The 19,625-nt window shown below is 40.6% G+C and overlaps 2 protein-coding genes across 5 annotated transcripts; both read left to right on the top strand.

The window, feature by feature from the left end:
• Positions 1 to 96: 96 nt before the first annotated feature.
• Positions 97 to 8,650, top strand: LOC102303621 (caspase-3). Of its 2 annotated transcripts, XM_042212880.1 has the most exons (7): positions 97 to 212; positions 2,936 to 3,001; positions 3,575 to 3,732; positions 5,921 to 6,049; positions 6,497 to 6,672; positions 7,256 to 7,376; positions 7,630 to 8,650. In XM_042212880.1, the coding sequence occupies exons 2-7, from the start codon at positions 2,940 to 2,942 to the stop codon at positions 7,857 to 7,859; spliced, it is 876 nt and encodes a 291-aa protein (XP_042068814.1). In that variant the 5' UTR covers positions 97 to 212; positions 2,936 to 2,939; the 3' UTR covers positions 7,860 to 8,650. The 2 variants fall into 2 exon arrangements, with proteins under 2 accessions (XP_042068814.1, XP_005944370.2); XM_005944308.3 differs by lacking the exon at positions 97 to 212 and having other exon boundaries at positions 233 to 3,001.
• Positions 8,651 to 9,832: 1,182 nt separating this feature from the next.
• On the top strand, positions 9,833 to 18,274 carry LOC102301595 (caspase-3). 3 transcript variants are annotated; one of them, XM_005944301.3, is made up of 7 exons: positions 9,833 to 9,976; positions 10,620 to 10,685; positions 11,580 to 11,725; positions 12,064 to 12,192; positions 14,800 to 14,975; positions 15,932 to 16,052; positions 17,840 to 18,274. In XM_005944301.3, the coding sequence occupies exons 2-7, from the start codon at positions 10,624 to 10,626 to the stop codon at positions 18,067 to 18,069; spliced, it is 864 nt and encodes a 287-aa protein (XP_005944363.1). In that variant the 5' UTR covers positions 9,833 to 9,976; positions 10,620 to 10,623; the 3' UTR covers positions 18,070 to 18,274. The 3 variants fall into 3 exon arrangements, with proteins under 3 accessions (XP_005944363.1, XP_005944364.1, XP_042068815.1); XM_005944302.3 differs by having other exon boundaries at positions 9,880 to 9,962; XM_042212881.1 differs by lacking the exons at positions 9,833 to 9,976; positions 10,620 to 10,685 and adding an exon at positions 10,698 to 11,230.
• The last annotated feature ends 1,351 nt before the right edge of the window (positions 18,275 to 19,625 follow it).

Genomic DNA, 19,625 nt, shown 5'->3' with positions numbered 1-19,625 from the left:
CCTGTGCAGAAAAGAGAAGGGATTGTTGGTAACTAAACAATAGTTGTCTAAACCAATCAGAGTTTGTCTTTTAGTAGCGTCATCCCGCCCACACAGAATCGGCGTTCCCATTGGCTCAAAGTTTCAGGTGTAAACTTTTAGCAGAGATTTCCTGGTTGGCTTTATTTATGTAACATACTTCATAAAAGCACTTTCTACTGTCTCATTAAGAGGTACGTTTATTTTGGTGTTTTCTACTCCGTTCGTATTTACCCTTATGAGTTACTCGCTGCGTGGGTTTACCGTGTTCCCGCTGATATTTACGTGTTTTATCAACTATTTGCTTCACTAACGCGTTTTCTGACGTAGCTGTAAACTAAACTGAAATTGTTTAACAAACCAGCTCGGGAGTATTATTTTTAGGTCATTGTTCACTCGCCTTTATTACTGTGTAACATTAGCTGTAGTAGCACTTTAATGGACAGTTGTCGTATGTTAGGTTTTTGTAGTTTGTGCTACTAGTCTGCAGTGGGACTCACTTTTACGGCATTTATATAATTCATATGGAATATTCCCACAGATCTGTCACTCATGTACGGGGTAATTATTAAGCTAACATCCAGGTATGGTGCGTGGAAGCATTTCAATTGGCTTAACGTAAAAACAAGAACGTGCTGATAGAAGGGTTGTAAATAATTTTTTGTTATCATTGCAGTTTCGTTATTAGCTCTAACTTGGTGTAGTTAAACAGTAGTGGTTGTTCCTTAGTATTAGTCTGCTTTGAACATGTTAACATTCAAACACATGGGTGTGTGGAAACAGCAGTCTGTGGTCCTAACCCCAAAAGTAAACCTAACTAATAATAGTCAAATGAACAACTTACAGGAAGCATCATGGGTTTTGTGGTTTTTTCACTTTGGCTAGATCACGTGACCAGTATTTATGAGAGGCTGAGATCCTCTAAACCTGAGTTGTTGAACGTGGGTCTAGGGTCCAGAGGTAGCCCAGCTCACTAAATGGGAGACTTAAAATATAAAAGAATTTCATTGAGGGCATTTATTAATTATTGGTATTCCTCCTGATGCCAGTGTTGTGCTAGAAACAGATTTTTGATGTTTCAGTGTGCTTATATTGGTAAATAGACTCACCATACATTTATGGAGGGGTTATATCTAAAATAAAGACAGGACCTGTTTGTCTGTATTTCCTATGTCTATACAGCCTTACTGCACCTACATTATAGTCAGTTCCATCAGCCCTTTTTGGCCATTTTAAATATCTTAATAAAACTGTGATGTTATGTTTGTTTGCAGCTCTCTGGGACAAATCTCTGTTGAAAAAAAGACATTTTTGGTGGCAATCAGTTTTTACCTGGGTAAATGTCTGTACAAGTGATTTTGCCAAAACTTCATCTCAACATCTACTTGGTGACAGAAATGGCTTTCATGAGAGATGTGTTTTTGACAGATTATCGGCCATGAGTCATTTACGACGGTCTACTGTTCAGCACAGCACCCGCAATTACAGGAAAATGAAATATATTTTTAGAGATGAACAAAAGACATAAAATACTATTGCTGTTTTTGAAACTAACTGCTGTGCCTTCACACCATTCCGTACAAGTGTAATATCCATTTAAAAGAGGAAAACTGTCTTAGTTCACCCAAAGGCTTTTATCTGCATCGGAAAATATGACCTCATCACGTAGCCTTGCTGACACCAAGCGACAGGCTTAAGTGACCAGTTGCTTGGTGGCATATGTACCAGTGCCATGTACTAGTACACACAATGTAGGAAAAATAAGCATCGTAATATACGGCTGGCTTATGTTAGTAGTCTTCATTTTGACAGACCTTTATATTTTACAACGTGTACATTATGTACTGCAGTGTTCTCATACACCTATATTTATCAAACTAACATCTGGATGTTTCAGAATTTAATTTTAAAAAATCAAACAGAAAGATACTGACTCACTGTTTTCATGTTGACAGTTATTTTCTCTTTCACACTGAGGTAACTTTTCTCATGATCCTTATAAAACACTTCCTGTTGTGTCAGTGGTTTCACTATGAGCTACAGTTTGGTGTGGTTTAACAGGAGTGGCTCTTCCTGAGTATGCTTTTAAACTGCTTTAACTTATATATTGACATATTAGTTAATCCATAAAGTAGATTCTATGTTGGTAAACACAAGGTTGAGTGTATGGAGGCACCAAACCCACAAACCACCAAACCACTGGTCTAATGTTTTTCTTATTTTTACTGCTCTTGTGCCTTCTGCCATGACCCCAAAATTTCCCACGTTTGGGACTAATAAAGGTTTATCTTATCCCTGTTACCGAACAGCTTCCAGGGTAACTATTGTGCTTGTTGTGGGGTTTTTATTTTTTTCACTTTGAGATTGTATAATCTGGCATACTCTATCAAGCTACATGACCTTACAGGTTGGGACTGCAAAAAAAGAAGAATCCCATTCCAGTTTGTTGGTGTGTGCTTCCCTGAGTGAATGTGTTAAATGCAGAGAGGAATTTCCCCACGGGGATCAGTAAAGTATACATTATTATTATTCAAGAATTGCACATCAATCAACTCCAAACGTTTTAGTCATGCTTTTCACAGTTTTGCAACTTGCACAACCCAACCAGACTCCAAAAATACACTTCTCCAGAAAGTGTAGCTCTTTCTTGAAAACACTGAGAATGGCATGTATTTCCTTGTAAAGTAATTGTTCTCCTTTTTCTAATGAAGAAATGCTATAGCATGATCTACATCACTGATCTTAAATCTTGAAAATGAGGAAGCTAATCAGCCTAAACGAAAATGCATGTGTTTTTAAACCAACTGTAAGCGTTAGTAGGGGTGTGGTCCACCTTTGGAGAGGATCCACGGGGTGTTTGGTTTCTTTATCTTCCTGTGGTGATTTCTATGCCAACTTTTGTCTCTTCTGTGTGCAGGAACATGGCTGATGGTGACATGCAGAGAGGTGGGGACACTGTAGATGCTGCACTTTGTGGAAATGGGTAACTATTGTGCGTTGTTGCTCACTGTCTGAGTGCCCACGTGTTGAGAAAGCTTAACTACTGTAGCAGCTCTGTTTGCTGAAATGTGGAGACTTGTGCACCTCCTGGCTGATTTGACCTTGGCTCAGGTTGTTTTCCTTCATATTTTAACACAAGTGGCTTATGTTACCGTCATCTTCACTTTGACAGCCAGCAGTTTATTCTTCAGTTTGCCACAGTGTGGTTTTAAACCAGCAGGATTAATTAGTAAAGAAGCTGAGCGTACAAGAGCTGCTCAAAAGAAAATGGTACATGTGAAAATGCTTAGTTGCACCAATGCTCTGAAGTTCTATCTGGTACAATGACATTTCAAAACCAATCTGTGTGATATTCTTGTACGTTTTCATTGAAGTCGTGGGTAAACAAACAAGTTTAGCTACAGTAGCTACAGTCTTGTTAACAACTTCTTTTATGTGTGACGGTGTTAAACAAGTTCTTCATGTTTTAAGTACAGGGCAGTCATGAGTCAGAGTGTGTGTGTGTGTGTGTGTGTGTGTGTGTGGTGTGTGTGTTGTGTGTGGATTGCTCCATCAGGGAAAATGCAGAGGCTGCAGGAAGTTGCAAGACTACTGAGGAAAAGGACTGGAACAGCAGTAAACCAGAAGCCTCTGATGTTTACCGCTACAAGATGGACTACCCCTGCATTGGCACCTGTGTGATTATCAACAACAAGAACTTCCACTCAAAAACAGGTAAGATGAGATAACCTTTATTAGTTCCACGTATGGGACATTTGTTTTGTTACAGCAGTGGACAGTGCAAAGTTGCATAGAAAATTAGAGAAAAAAACAGTGGATTGATATATCTATGAGATACTGTACACAATAGAATAGAATAAAATAAAATGCTAGATACAACAGTGGTAACAGTGGGTCTAGACCAGGGGTGGGCAACTCCAGGCCTCGAGGGCCGGTGTCCCTGCAGGTTTTAGATGTGTCCTTGAACCAACACAGCTGATTTAAATGGCTAAATTAGCTCCTCAACGTGTCCTGAAGTTCTCCAGAGACCTGGTAACGAACTAATCATGTGATTCAGGTGTGTCGACCCAAGGTGAGATCTAAAACCTGCAGGACACCGGCCCTCGAGGCCTGGAGTTGCCCACCCCTGGTCTAGACAGTCATTAAGATGGACTGAGACACTTTGCATTTCATGATCATTGTCTCCGTCTAAAACTCCCTTGTCACAGTGCTCGTTCCAAACTTCACTAATTTTCCAAATGTCATCAGCTGCGCTACATTGTGCCTCACACTTCACACTGTGGCATAAAAACAACCTGATACAGTCTTTTTAGTTTTTAACTTATCACAATAGGAAAAGAAAACATGTACCTCACATGGATATGACCTTGAATAAAATGTAAATACAGTGAAGACCAACACAAGATCCTTTAAATGTTATTACCCAGCACGTGTTTGGAGATTGAATGGTGGTTGATTGACCTCCTAAGACCCGAACTCTTCCTTCTTGGACTTCCTGTCACAGGAGTGTTTGTATGTTATAACCTTATCCAGATTTATAGAATGTCGGAGAGTGCTTGTTTTCTTTTTACACTATGCTCAATAATAGTGTTGTATTTGTAAGACATGACACCTCTATGGTGCAGATGTTTCCCTCTCACTTCACCCAGTTGTAAATGTGCACATGTTGTGGTGTAACAGTAGTAGCATCTGTAGGATCATTTTACAGCTGCTGCTGTGACAAATCCCAGTGTCTGCAGTGAAAAGGGAGATGGGATTTTCCCACATTTTTCCAAATGTACAAAAAGTCAAATGAAGTACTTTCCACTGCTTTGCTTTTTGTGCAGTTGCAGTACAAAGGAATCCTGCTGTGACAGTTACAATTCCAGTTCCAAAACAAACTTGGAACTAAAATGTAAAACAGAATGCAGCGGCAGATCTCACAGACCAAATGGTAAATGGCCTGTATTTGTATAGTGCTTTACTAGTCCCTAAGGACCCCGAAGCGCTTTACACATCCAGTCATCCACACACACATTGGTGATGGCAGCTACATTGTAGCCACAGCCACCCTGGGGCGCACTGACAGAGGCGAGGCTGCCGGACACTGGCGCCACCAGGCCCTCTGACCACCACCAGTAGGCAACGGGTGAAGTGTCTTGCCCAAGGACACAACAAACGACACTGTCCAAACCCGGGTTCGAACCGGCAACCTTCCGATTACAAGGCAAACTCCTAACTCTTGAACCAACACTTCATTGACCACAGAGCAGAGGAAACGAGCGCTGTCCCGTTCTCCCATTCTTGTTTAATATCAGGACTCTACCTGTACAGCACTCCTGGCTCTTATTTGTCATGTTCCTGTTTCGTGATGCTCCAGCTGTTTGCAGGTGGTGAAATATCTGGAGGCAGGTAGGCCAGTTCAGCACCCGTACTCTTCTAGTACGAAGCCACATAAAGAATGCAGTTTAAAAGACGATGGTGATGGTCCCCTCCCAGATGTGAAGGCTGTTAGTTCCATAGGCACTAATGCCAGATTCTGGGCGTCCAATCATGATATGATACCCAACCATGTTACTGACATGTGGCCAGTTAACCTGAGGTAACCCTACAGTGCTGTGAAAAAGTATTTGCCTCTTTCTCCAGTTCTTATTTTTTTTTAATAGTTGTCACATTTACATGTTTTAAATTTAACAAACTTTAATATTAAACACAGATAATCTGGGTTAGAATGAGCTGTATATTTATCATGAAATAGTTAAATGTATTAGCTTGATTTGATGGTTTTTTAAAGTTTTGTTGTGAATAAAATATCAGCTTATGAGATTTTAAATCATTGCATTCTGTTTGGATTTTATTTCCAGGATTTCCAGACGGTGCTGACTTTATAGTGTGCTGCCTTTCTGCTTGTGTATCTCTGTAGGGATGGGCACTCGTAATGGGACAGATGCTGATGCTGCCAATGTTGCAAAGACCTTCAAAAACCTGGGTTACAAGGTCAAAACATTAAATGACCAGACTGTGGCTGAGATGAAAAGGCTGTTGTTAGACGGTAAGAAGACGTTAAAGCTTTACCTCTGTATTCACAAAAACCTCTCCATCCTGTTACAGTCAACCTGTGAGCTGATTGTAGTGAAAGGCTGTGGTTGTGGTAACCACCAGACGGCAGTTGTTCTAATGTTGCTATAGCTTTTTGTTAGCAGTTGGCGGATGTGATAGAGCTACACCAGTTACACTTACATAACAGGTACTGTCTGGTTTGGTTTTAACCAATCATCCCAGTCGTTTTAGGAGAGTAGCCTTAGCCCATTAAGAAAGAAGAGTGAAAAAGGATGTGAAGGAACATAAAATGTCCAGAAAATGTTATTTTTGTTCATTCTATTAGAGTAGCCCCGCCAAAATAAAAGCACTGGCTTGTGAGTTGGCATCAGGGGGTTGTTTAAAAACAGCTGGACTAATGATTCCTTGGTGTTTCCCCTCTGTTCTGCTGTGTTTCCAGCATCCAAAGAGGACCACAAGAACAATGCATCATTTGTGTGTGTGATGCTTAGTCATGGGGATAAGGGTGTCATATACGGCACTGACGGCTGTGAAAAGTTTGATACGCTGGTACAGTGCTTCAAAGGAAAGCACTGCAAGGGTCTGGTGGGGAAACCAAAGCTCTTCTTCATACAGGTGAGTTCATTATGGCAGTGTGGTACTCTTCTGCGATGTGTCTTCACATTCCCGTTTTTCAGTCTTTATATAGTAACGTCTTCATTTGTAGTTTATTAAGTTCAAAGTGTTGCTTTAATTGTCATCTGTTTTGTAACTTTTAAAAACAAAACAGTGCTTTCACTTTAAATGTACATGAAAAAAAAAATTTAACCATTGAATTTCTTTATATTTAACTGATGAGCCAGAGCTAACACACCCACTTTTTAGCCACTTTGATTTCCTCCAGGACCTTTGAGGACAACTTGCCCAACACAGATGTTTTGGATATAAAGTCCAGATGTTTCTTCACATTGTTCGAGAGCTTTAGTTAATGTGGGGAGGTTTTAAACTACTTTTAAAGATTGGAATTTACAAAATATACCTTTAACCCTTTTTCTTAATATCCAATATGACTGATAACTTTTGTTTATATGTCCTGGTGCTGCTGAAATTCAAGTTCATTTAGATAATGCTTCGAATAACTGCCCGCCCAAGTTCCCTAAGGTGTTTCAAGATGTGTGCCAAATATGAGATCGATTTTGAGTTTCTCCTTCCTTTTCAGGCATGCCGTGGTTCAGCCCTGGATGAGGGAGTCATTGAGACCGACAGTGAAGGAGACGAGCAGACGTCTGAGAAGATTCCTGTGGAGGCCGACTTCTTATACGCCTATTCCACCGCTCCAGGTACAAACAGTTTCTCAGACGGGACATTTTAGAGTGATGTCCCGACCTCAGGACCCACCTTCTGGGTCATTCTCATAAACCGATGGGTTGGGGTGTGAAGAACAAGCATCGACACATTGTCCTGTTCATTTTCTGTCTATGCTTCCCTTTTTCTGTTTCCTTTTTTTTTTTTGGTCTACAACGCAGCTGATGTGTCACATGTGCTGTCCAAACTTGTTTTCTAAGAGCGCTAACGCTGTCACCCGTCCTGCAGGATACTACTCATGGAGAAACACAAGCAACGGCTCCTGGTTCATACAGAAGTTGTGTGAGATGTTGGAGCGCTACAGTGGGAAGCTGGATCTGATGCAGATCATGACGCGAGTCAGCCACGGTGTTTCACGCCAGTTTGAGTCGTCCTGCAACCTGCCTGGATTTAGCAACAAGAAGCAGATCCCCTGTATCGTCTCTATGTTGACCAAAGACTTTTACTTCCCCGTCTAGATTTACATGGTTGAACCTAATATCTACCCTCTGGCCACCTTGAATGTATACAGTCTGTTGTGGTGTGCTGAGCAGGATAACAATGATTTAATTGTCACTATACCCAAATGCACTTTGCACTGAGGTAAAAACACATCAGTGTTGGATGATTTTAGTGTTCGGTCTTGTTTGGGAAACGCAAAACACTATTAGTTCCATAGTTAAAAATATATTACAATAAAAAAACTTATACTGATGCGACAGCTTCCATCTTTTGTCATGTGATCATGCTGTAGGTTTGACACTTCATTGTGTTGCAATGGCCCAAAGTCCAGACCTCAACCTGACTCAACTGTTTACATGCAGTATCTCTCACAGAGGAAACTTTAATATCACCTGTCAAAATCTCACTTGTTTTATTCTGAATTTTACACACAGGAATAAGATCATTGATCCAACTGACCAAATCATTCACACAGCTGGTTTGAAACGTTTGAAGAAAATTCAGGTCAGCTGATGGTTCAGTAGTATTTGCTTTAAAAGCATATGTGTGGATATAACCTGTAACATAATGCTATCACAAACACACCCGAGATCGTATGTAGAGCAAAGTTGCACCAGCAATGTCTAAACTAAAGCATTATGGAAAATTACATGGGATAAATTATCAATATGTTTAAGGGACAAGTAAAGAAGTTCAAGCCTCACAAATAACTGAACTCATTTTATGAAAAAAGCAGTCTTGATAAATGATTACTGAATTTTGAATTTGCCACAATAAAAGACACTTTCACATTTGATTGGATGAAGAATTTCAACCTCCTTATGGAATCTTTATTTTTTCACTGGCTTTGATTTTCTTTTGCTCTGCAATTTAAAAAATTAAGAAAATTCCCCTAAACTGATCATATTTTCAAAAACAGATGGCGCAGTCCTTTAAGCACAGAACTTTAGTAACGTTGTTACTTCGCGCCTCTGAACAGGAAACAGAACCCATTCTGCGTCCTCGGGTCTCTGGAGCTGAAATTTGCAAGTCTTGTTTTCTTCCAACCTCTAAAAAGCAGAACGGGACAAAGGAACCTGTATCTTCGAGATTGCACATTTCTACCCTCTTTTCGACCAAACTGGTCCGGCTCTGTGGAAAATATCTGCTGGCACAAAGTCTAGTTTTGACCACAAGAATTCTTTTTGACCAACAAAGTAAAGGAAGTTATTTTAGCCTCGTTTCTCCTTATGTTGGAATAGTTTGGTTACACGGATATTGACACTAAACTCAGTTGTCACGTTTATGTTACGAACCTGCGCAGGTTCTTATACTGTCCAAATTCTATATTCATAAATCCAAGTTCTCCTGTAGTAAGCCAAATTTCATTCAATTACTTTTGTATATATATTTTCTCAGTAATGGGCAACAAGAATAACAACGTGTCGCCTTTTTAAACATTTGAATATACTCCTATAATGTGTCTGAACGAGTAGAGACCCCGGGCGCTTTGTCTCTATGGTATACTAACTTGCATCTTCTCTACTCCTTCTGTGTTCTTGCCAGCCTGATGTTTCGTCTTGTTGTTCTCGGTTTTTTTTTTTTTCGAACTGAAATTATAAACTGAACAGTCAGTCATTCCAGTTCAGTCTGTACAGTAGATATCCAGGACAAATAAGAGTAACAATAAACAGTACAATGAAATAAGGGTAAATAAATAAAGGAAAGGAAAAAAAGAGGGATGTGACAGACTTCATAACAACTTTGTACTTGAAAGTTGTAATTGTGACAGCTCGTTTGTTAAAAGTTTCTGAATGAATTTCAATCAATGATAAACCTTTTTTAAAAATTAATTTAAGAGACTTTAAGTAATATTCAATTTCAATCAAAACAAATTAAATGATGGGGTTGAGTTTTGAAATTTACATTTATGTAAATGAAATTTCCCGATATAAAAATTGACAATGTCTTGTTGTTCTCAATAAAGTTGGATTTTAAAAAAGTGACGTTGTCTTCTCCCGCCCACACTGGGACGGCGTCCTGACCGGCTCAGGTCTTAAGTGAGATTTCCTGTTTGACGTTATTTATGTCACAGATCTCATAAAAGCGCATTCTACTGTTTTCTACTGTCTCGTTACAGGGTACGTTTATTTAGGTATGTTCCACTTTATTGGTTTTTACTCCTGTGAGCCGTTTTGTTTCACTTATATGTTTTTCTGACGGAGCTGTAACTAAAATGAAACTGTTTAAAAAAGCAGCGTGGGGATATCAATTTTAGGACTTTGTTCACTCGTCTTTATTACTGTGTAACATTAGCTGTAGTAACAATTTAATGCACAGTTGTCGTATCTTAGGTTTGTAGTTTTTGTCTGCAGTTACATTTTACGCACCTCATCCCAGTGTTGGGGTAATTTATCAAACTCATATCCTGATGTTGTCCGGGAACAAAATGAAAGTTTAACATTCAACTTTAGATTTTGTTTGTAATGAAATAGAGAGATTCATTTTGTCCTTTGTACTATAAAATGGGTGTATATGGTTTTTGTTTCGCTATGAGCTACATCTTAAGTTTGGTTTAGCTTCCGCTTTTTTGTGTGGATACATCAGAATCTGCTTTATGTCAGGCTGTGCCTCCATGCACCCAACAATATAAACTGCATTGAACCAAACAATTAATATTCATGTGAGCAACTTCCTAGTTTGACCTTGCACAGTTTGTATGCTCTGTTAGACTGTTAGGAGTCACAGGGTGTTTTGTCCTCTTTCTGTGGTGACTTCTTTCTCTGTTCTGTGCACAGGAACATGGCTGATGGTGACACGCAGAGGGAGGGGGACGTGGTGGATGCCAGCCTCTTCAAATTGTGGTAACTATTGTGCATTACTGCTCACTGTCTGACTCCGCGTACAGTCATATGAAACATAAAGTTTCTGCAGGATGCTGTACAGTCTGTGAAAAACATGCACACCCAATGATTCAGCAGCTTGCAGAACCACGTTTAGCCACACAAGCTTGAAGTAATTGTTTTCTGTATAAGCAAATATTCCTCTACAGTGATGTCCTTATCAGTTCATCACAATTTTGGCTCGCTCTTCTTTGCTACATTGCCTCAGTTCATTGAGACTTTGCAGGCATTTATTTATGCACAGCTCTCTTCGGGTCTCGTTACAGGACTTCGGGTGATTGCAGCATGTTGATTCTTTGCTTTTTCAGCCTTTCTGTTCTAGATTTGCCGGTGCCATCAGGATCATATGAGCCTTAGCTTTAGCTATTAGGCAGATGGCCTCACAGTTCATTTTAGAATAATTTGCTATGCAGAGGAGTTCATGATTGACTCAACGCCTGTCTGCTTGGTGCCCAGGTCCTGTATCTGCAAACCAAGCCCAAATCATCCCCCTCAGTCAGCATGAGGTGCTCTTTTTGGTTTTCTCCAGATTTGTGAAACCCTGCTACCGTGTTCTTTTTAGAGAGAAGAGGCTTTCTTCTTCCAAACAAGCTGCACTTTTTCTAATTTTCCTGTCATTAACCTTTCATTTCATCATTTAACTTACTAAGTGTTGTTTTTCTAATTTTTCTGAGCATTGCCTGACTCCTGGAAACAATTTTGGCATTGTAGTAACACCTGACCTAAACAAAGATATTTATCTACAATATGTATCTGCACAGTTGTTAAAATGTTCTTCTAAGTATGATGCCCGCTAAACAAGTTCTTAAGTTCTTCAGTGAAGGGTAATCACATTGTTTGTGTGTACACTTTCAGGAAACAAGCAAATGCAGGAAAGGATAAGACCAAGGAAACGAACAGCAGCAGACCAGAAGCCTCTGACTCTTACCGCTACAAGATGGACTACCCATGCATCGGCACCTGTTTGGTTATCAACAACAAGAACTTCCACCCAACAATAGGTAACAGTGGGTCCATCCTGCCGCTCGGGCCACACTGACTCACACACAAATAGATTTGGCCTCTGCCTGGGCCTTCCTGTTGCCATAGTCACCACTGTGATTGACTACTGCTGTCTTTCATGGAGTTACAGCGGAGAGGAATCGTGCTGTGACAGTTTAAAGAAACACTTGATTAAAAAGACAAAAAGAAACTGGAGTCTGTGTCATTGCTCCAAAGATCAGGCTCAGTGTTATCAGTCCAAAGTCAGGGTGAAGTCAGGATACACGTCCTCTTTGAAAATATACTGAAGACGCTGATGTTTACAGCGCGCTGCCTTTTCGCTGGTGTGTCTCTGCAGGGATGAGCACTCGTGATGGCACAGATGTTGATGCTGCCAATGTTGAGAACACCTTCAGTAAGCTGGGCTACAAGGTCAAAGTGCACCATAACCAGACTGCGGCGCAGATGAAGAAACTAATGCTAGATGGTAAGAAGAGTTTTGGGTCATTCATGTTTACGTGTGTGTGGAGAACGATCCTCCCCGTGCCGTTATGCTGAAGTCAGCTGATACTGTCTGCAGCTGGATCATGTTTGTGATTCAGTTTAATGCTCGTTTACTCTTTTTGCACTGTGAAAGAGACACTCCAAATGCAACAGCAGGTGTATGTGCAGTCATATAAATTTAGATAGATAGATGTGGAAAAACTTAATTTTGACCAGGTTTTAAAAAGACCTGATGTTAATGAGCAACTATAGAAACAGCACTCTCAACACCTGAAGATTACGATTTTTTTAAACTATGCAGTTTAAATTATTCAGGATTTATATCTGTTTAATTTCTTTCCTAAATGGTTTCTTGTGATTGTTCAGTCAAAGCTTCATCATCATCATGTGACCCTAAACCTGACTGTAGGGAATAAACCATGCAGAATTTATGCGAAACTGCAGGAACCGTCTGACGATGAATGAATAAATAAACACTTTAAATATATTACATAGATGACTTAACTGTAGTTTTAATAATAATTTGAGAATTGCATCATTTTAAAATGCAGTAAATTGCTGCGTTAACCGCCTGCGCTCTGCACATCTCTGATAAATCGCTGCAGTAACTTTAAGGCCAGCATTTACAGACAGATCAGAGAGGCAGAGCATCAAATCAATCACACATAGCTGATCGTTCAAACAGAAGGCCAACGACTTCCAAACACAAATATCCGCTCGATGCCGGCTGTGATTCGAACACATGTAAACGCTATTCCAGGATTCAGAGACAGAAAGTATTTACAGAACTCTGTTACAAAAACAATCATTTTCTTTTTTCCCCTCAAACTGTATGACAAAGTTCAAATGAGGGATTTTTGCTTTTCTCCTTTTAGCGCTCATAATTCAGCGGCCGCGCTCCGTTTGAATATCATCGCCTCTTAATGATCGAAGAGATAAGCAGCAAAGCCCGTCTCTGCCTGTCTGTGAAGCCTTCTTAGTGTGTTTTGACCTTTAATAAAATGAATCACAAAAGAGTTTTCGATTTTTATTTTACTGTTAAAATCCGTTTTTAAAAGTACGCGGTCCAGAATGTTACGAAAACTGTTGTTAATACATCTGCAAATTTTGTGACATCATGTTGAATTTATCACAGAGTGTAACTTACAGAGTAACTTAACAGTAATTTCTTTAAAAAGAAGAAGTTGGTGCAACGATCTGACAACACGCCTGTTTATTTCATTTCAAATTGTCGGTGTTAACAGAAACAACGAAAACTGAATATCAAGCAGGAAAATCTTAAATGTATGGAATTCACATGTCAGGATAGACTGCTTCTTTTTTGTAGTCCTCTAATGTCCCGTTTTTGGGAAGACACCATGAGGTTGCTTCTGTTTGCTCAGTCCTGCCTCAAAAAGTCAGAGTGGTCAAACTATACATTTACAATGAAAGCTTTCAAAAGAATGTGAATTTCAGTTTTATTTATACAGTGCTGAATCTAAACTGTGGCCTCAACGTGCTTTATATTATAAGGTAAAGACCCTATAATAATGCTGAGAAGGTCATCTATAGCTAACTGTCCAAGTCCAAGTTTTTTGAAAGAAAGCGCCATCTCCTGGTGGAACCCTGGAATTTAGTGAAATGGGCGTGTTACAGGGTAAAAATAGATCCACTCCAAGGCTGACCCCTGGCTGACCCCTGGCTGTAAGTGAAAATTTGTGCAAGAACACAAACTGAAGTAAATCCTCAGGAACAGAGAGGGGTACTTTGAGCTGCTCTTTATTTCTAAGTGGATCAGTCCAGAGGATGGATCCACATGATGGCTGAGCACAGCTTTATGCTGGATGGCCTTCCTGACACGACCCTCACATATACTGGGAGCAGGACAGTGAGTACACAAACCTGTGTGTGTGTCTCCTCTTGAATCAGGGATGTTTTGTATGTACAAGGTTACAAAGTGTTAACCCCAACACCATGACGCAAGATCTCACAACCAATTATGAGTTAATCAGAGGCTGTTTGTGTGTTGCCACTGCCCAAGCAACACACCTGAGTTCATTACACTCAGCTGCCCCTCTGCTCAGTCAGCTACACCCTCCCCTGCTCCAGAGACATGTGGCCCGTACTCAGGAATAAATCAATCCCACGTCTGTGCTGCTCAACCAGCTTCCTGTTAAACGCCATAACTGACTTTAACCTGCTGTCTTCAGATTTCCAGCCTGGATCTTATCATCCTGTCCAAGTTTCTTACCTTATCTTAAATCATTTTTAACTTGATATGCAAAATGTTAGAACTGAGAATGGTGTTCATTCTTTTTCACGTGGCTGTAAAAGTGAGTTAACAAAGTGAGTTAACAAGCCACCTGCGCCCTCCTAATTGACCAAAGCTTTGTGTTTCTGCTAGCAGTTGTTAGAGGGCCATGCTAACTAACAAATAAAAGCAGACTGGACTGTTTGGGAGTGTGAGCTTTAATAGGCAGGAGCTCCAACAGCGTACATGTACTGCAGAAATATGAAGTCCCTAAAAACCTAAACCTATTTTAGTAGCACTCTTTAAAACAACTGGACTAATAACTCATATTGTTTCCCATCTACTCTGCTGTGTTTCCAGCATCCAAAGAGGACCACAAGAACAATGCATCATTCGTGTGTGTGCTGCTTAGTCATGGAGATGAGGGTGTGATTTACGGCACCGATGGCCCCGAAAGGTTCGATACCCTGGCAAAGTGCTTCAGAGGAGACTACTGTGCGGGTCTGGTGGGGAAGCCAAAGCTCTTCTTCATTCAGGTTAGTTAATTATGCCAGTGTGCTACACTTCTGTGAATACAGTCATGTTTTCACTTGTATTTGATCAAGCTGTAAAATATTTCCATTGATCGTAATTTGCTTTGGAACTTTGATAAGGAGTCTAAACTCACTTTCAATGAGAAAAAGCTAATTACTACATGTTACAACATTTAGACTATGTTCCCTTTCTACAGTTGATGCCACCGTAAAACAGGTGCAGCTAATACCAAATACTAGAGAGCAGTTATCCCCATTTCCTCAGGAGGCGTAGCCTTTTGCCAGTCTTCCTTCTAAATGACAAGTTCCTCTTAATAATGTTACACTGTGTCACTGCACCATCTTGTGGTACGCATTGGTATTACACCCAGCTCTACTTCAACATGAGTCCTGAGACCCAGCCGATTCATTTTGTCCTCTGTATTGGTCAAAATGAGTTCAACTGAAAGATGCTTGTTTTCCTCAGTATTCAGGAGGATGACAGACACAGTTTTTTTCCTGAAATTCTGTTTTTGGTTTAGTCCATTCTGGAAAGTTATAACAACTTTTAAACACACGGATGTACACGCCTGCTTGACTGTGACAACCTGAATGCTTTTGGTGCTAAGATTTAAAATACTTGCAAAAAACTGGATGTCTAGCTGTACATTACATCCTCCATCCACCAGAAACATTCAGGTAGTTACGCCTAGCTTATTCCCAGCCACCTCACCTGGAGCAGTCAGCTGGGTAGGGGAGGTCTGGCCATCTCTGCTTGGATTAGTGTACCTGCGACACAGAGATGGATAAGTGACAGAAAATGAATGGATGTATGGAGCTTTTGAAAAAGTACATACAAGCTGCTTTTATCAAATTTGACTGGTGACTTTATACAGATGTTTATACAGATGTTTCAAGATGTCTGCCAAGTGGAGCTTCAAGAAGGGCTTTGATAATATCTGCTTCTCCTTCCTTTTCAGGCATGCCGTGGTACAAACCTGGATGAGGGAGTCATTGAGACCGACAGTGTTGGAGACGGGCAGACGTCTGAGAAGATTCCTGTGGAGGCCGACTTCTTATACGCCTATTCCACTGCTCCAGGTACAAACAGTGTTTTCTGTTATCTTAATAGGCTACATCACATTTTAGCTAAAGGGTGGACTCACACGGAAGGCAGTGGGAAAAGGTGAGCTTTATTTGAACTGATGGCAAAGTCCATAAAAAAGACCAAAAAAAGTGCAAATAATACTTAATCTCCAAAAAATTAAAAGATAAGAAATGGCAGGTAAAAAATAGACACTTTGCTAAAGAACACAGGAGAGACAGGGATTTACACGCTTACTGCGATAAGATCAATGCTTTAAGCTCAGGATGTAGCCCACATACAGAAATGGGACATTAAAATATATGCCTCAAACATGTGGGAGAAAAAAAGGGGGAAACTATTAGATCACGGCACTCTGCTGTCCTGCATCAGTTGCCTTTTCAAGTCAAAAGTGTCTATATTTGGCACGTCTGTCTGTTTCTGAACTCAGAGTTTTCAGAGTTGTGTTTAATTTTGGGGTTTTTATTTCCATTCTTTCTTCAGGTCGTCTGGTTCTTGATTTTGTTTCTGTCTGGTTTCATTGGGTTTTTTCATTAGGATAATGACACAAGAGATGTCAAACTAAATGCAAAACACAGGAGACAATGACTACCAAAATAAGAGAGGAAATGAAAACAAGCCACTGAAACAGGGAGATGTGGATACAAGAACGTTATGGGATGAATAACAATAAAAGAACAAACTCTAACTAAGAAGAAAAGAGGAACAGGATACTATGACATAAATCATCATCAATTTAACATTTCTGGACACACTTTAGTGACCACTAAACCTCTGTGATTTTTTTTTACAATAACTAGTTTAGCTTTTCGTGGATTTTGACTCTGGAATATCTGTTTTTAATTTGTTGTATGAATAAAATACAACTCTTCATTATACTCAGACATCTTTCATGGTTCATTTTTGAGGTATATTTTTTTCTGCTCCAGTACCATCATTTAGCTAACTGATTTGACTGGGCTGGATATATAATTAAATGTCTTAATACAGCCTTTAGGTGATCAGTCGGCTAAAGTAACAGCTAAGATGACTGTGGCAAGGACCACACACACACACAGCGTTGTCAGTTTATTCTGTTTATTGTCTATGGCAGTAGATTCTGTTGCTTTGGTGCTCTGCATGCTGGAAACGGTCACTCCAAGGCTGCTGCCACACACACGTTTTTCTGCTCTGCTGTCACTGAAAAAGAACTGAGCCAGCACACCTGTGTTTCAACCACGCCTTCCTGTGAGCTCACTGTGTTGTCCCTCCCCTGCAGCAGGCCAGAGGCCACACCTCTGCCACAATGACTAACAACCGTAACTTACCTCTAAACAATGTGTTGCTTTCTCACTCACTGCAACCTACATGGCTCTGCTTGATGCTGCTGAGTCACATGACCGCAGGAGATCGGAATGCAGTAGAGCAGGGAGGAGGGGCGGAGCAAAGTGTGCCTGCATGAGAGGAGCATTGCTTCCACATGTCTCCTTTCTGATGAATGGGAGCAACTTACAGGGGACGGACAAACTAAAGCATTGAGCGTATTGGGCTAGTATTGATCCAATACCAGCCCCGGTATCAGTTCTATCGATATCTTACTGCATAAAATGATATTAAATTAAATTGAGTACCATCGTAGTAATAATAAACACACAGCTGAACTAAACAGATGCCCTCCCATAGATCAGTGTTTTGTATCAGTCACCAGTCCAGCTACTATTAGTGTCAGGATTGTGTATTATAGTGAACGATCGCCTCCTCGTTGTGTTTTCTAAGAGCGCTAACACTGTCACTCGTCCTGCAGGATACTACTCATGGAGAAACACAACCTACGGCTCCTGGTTCATACTGATGTTGTGTGAGATGTTGGAGCGCTACAGTGGGAAGCTGGATCTGATGCAGATCATGACGCGAGTCAACTACGGTGTTTCACGCTACTTCGAGTCCTCCAGCAACCTGCCTGGCTTTGGTTGCAATAAGCAGATCCCCTGTATCGTCTCTATGTTGACCAAAGACTTTTACTTCCCCGTCTAGATTTACATGGTTGAACCTCAATCATCTTTGTTCTCCTTGACCAAATGCAAAGTCTGGTGCTGTGCTGCAGCTGATGCAAAGCAGGATGATAGTGATTTAAATGTGACTAAACCCATTTGCACAATTGGCACTTAGATTAGTGATACTTTCATTGATTTTAGTGTTGGATGTATGTTTGTATTAAAGTGAAAAAAAAAAACCTTAACAGTGTTGCGACAGTTTCCATCTGTATTTTCTGCGCGCTCCGCACGTTTTCGCTGTCTGTCGTAGGTTTATGTTTTGTTGGCCTAACAATGGCATGTTTTTGGACCTCATATTGAGAGTTCCAGTGAACATCTACCAAACTCAGGTTCAACACTTTGAATCATCAGTTCTTTCTGAGCCTTTGAAAATGGGAGGTTATGTGTAAAACATTTAATTCAATACATGTGTTAAAATCCTTGAATTGAAGCTGAAGGTCCGCACTTCAGTCACATCTTCTTTGTTTGACTTAAAGTCCACTCTGGTGGCGTGCAGAAGCAGCAGTCCACACACTCATAGAGCTGACCATATGACAGGCCAGATGTTTTGTATTTTGAACCAACGGTGTGAACATGCAGCCACTAGAGGAGGCCAGAGGAACAACTAACGTGGTTCTCAGAGGCCTTTAATGACTCAGCAGGTTTCAGGAACTGAAACTGTGGCCCAGTTTAACCCTTGATGCACCGACCATGTGGAAGTGCTAATTTGAAAACGAGAAAAGAAATAAGACTTTCTGTTTAGACAGTTGTCGGCTTCTTCTTCTTCTTTTTCTAATTCTTCCGTTTTTCTTTTTAACCGTCTGTATTCTGCGTAGAAGGCAGCTTCTGTCCGGGGCCCACTGCTGTGAAATACAAACTCCTTGGATAGGTTTGTCAGACCCCTCCCCGGGCTCAGCTGTGTGTGTCACAGAGATAACCCTGACCCCGTGGAGAGCTGGCACACTTTCCATTTGTTGAGGATCGAGTGTGGAGGTTGGAGCTTCTCAGACATCACGTTTTCCATTCCCAGATTTTGACAAAGCTGTTTTCTCTTTGCTGTAAACAGAAACAGTGTGCGGAGTGACTCACCGGCAGAACAAATAACACCAAATGTAACAATCATAAACGAATGGGGAAATTCAGTACGTGTGAGTGTGCCAGTGGAAGCCTTATCTTCAGAGTTTCCATTAAAAACAGACACATGTCATGCATACATGCTGCTGTGTTGGGAATCTGTCGATCTGCTGCTAGCTTGCAGACATTTTCATGTGAAACTGCACAGCTCAGTTTCGATTCTTCTTTTGAAAGAATGAACGGAATCACTGCGTGCACTACTCTAAACTGCAGCTTGACTCTGGGCCACAGCTACACACTTAGAGGAGAAACATTACAAACGTGTCCTTTCCACACAACGGCAGGTGTGCTGTTGCCAACCCCTTAAACACACACACAGTTGTGAGAAGTTTCTAGTTTCGTTTCCAGTTGCAGTGGCGGAGAAAGAAAAGGAGCTGTGGGGGCGACGAAGGGAGAGAGACACAGAGGAAGTGAAAATGAAAT

Source organism: Haplochromis burtoni, unplaced genomic scaffold (assembly GCF_018398535.1).
Source record: "Haplochromis burtoni strain Fernald_Lab_line unplaced genomic scaffold, NCSU_Asbu1 Contig_399, whole genome shotgun sequence".
NCBI classification, from domain to species: domain Eukaryota; kingdom Metazoa; phylum Chordata; class Actinopteri; order Cichliformes; family Cichlidae; genus Haplochromis; species Haplochromis burtoni.
The sequence above is the reverse complement of the archived record's forward strand: the minus strand, read 5'-3'. Positions and strand labels throughout refer to the sequence as shown.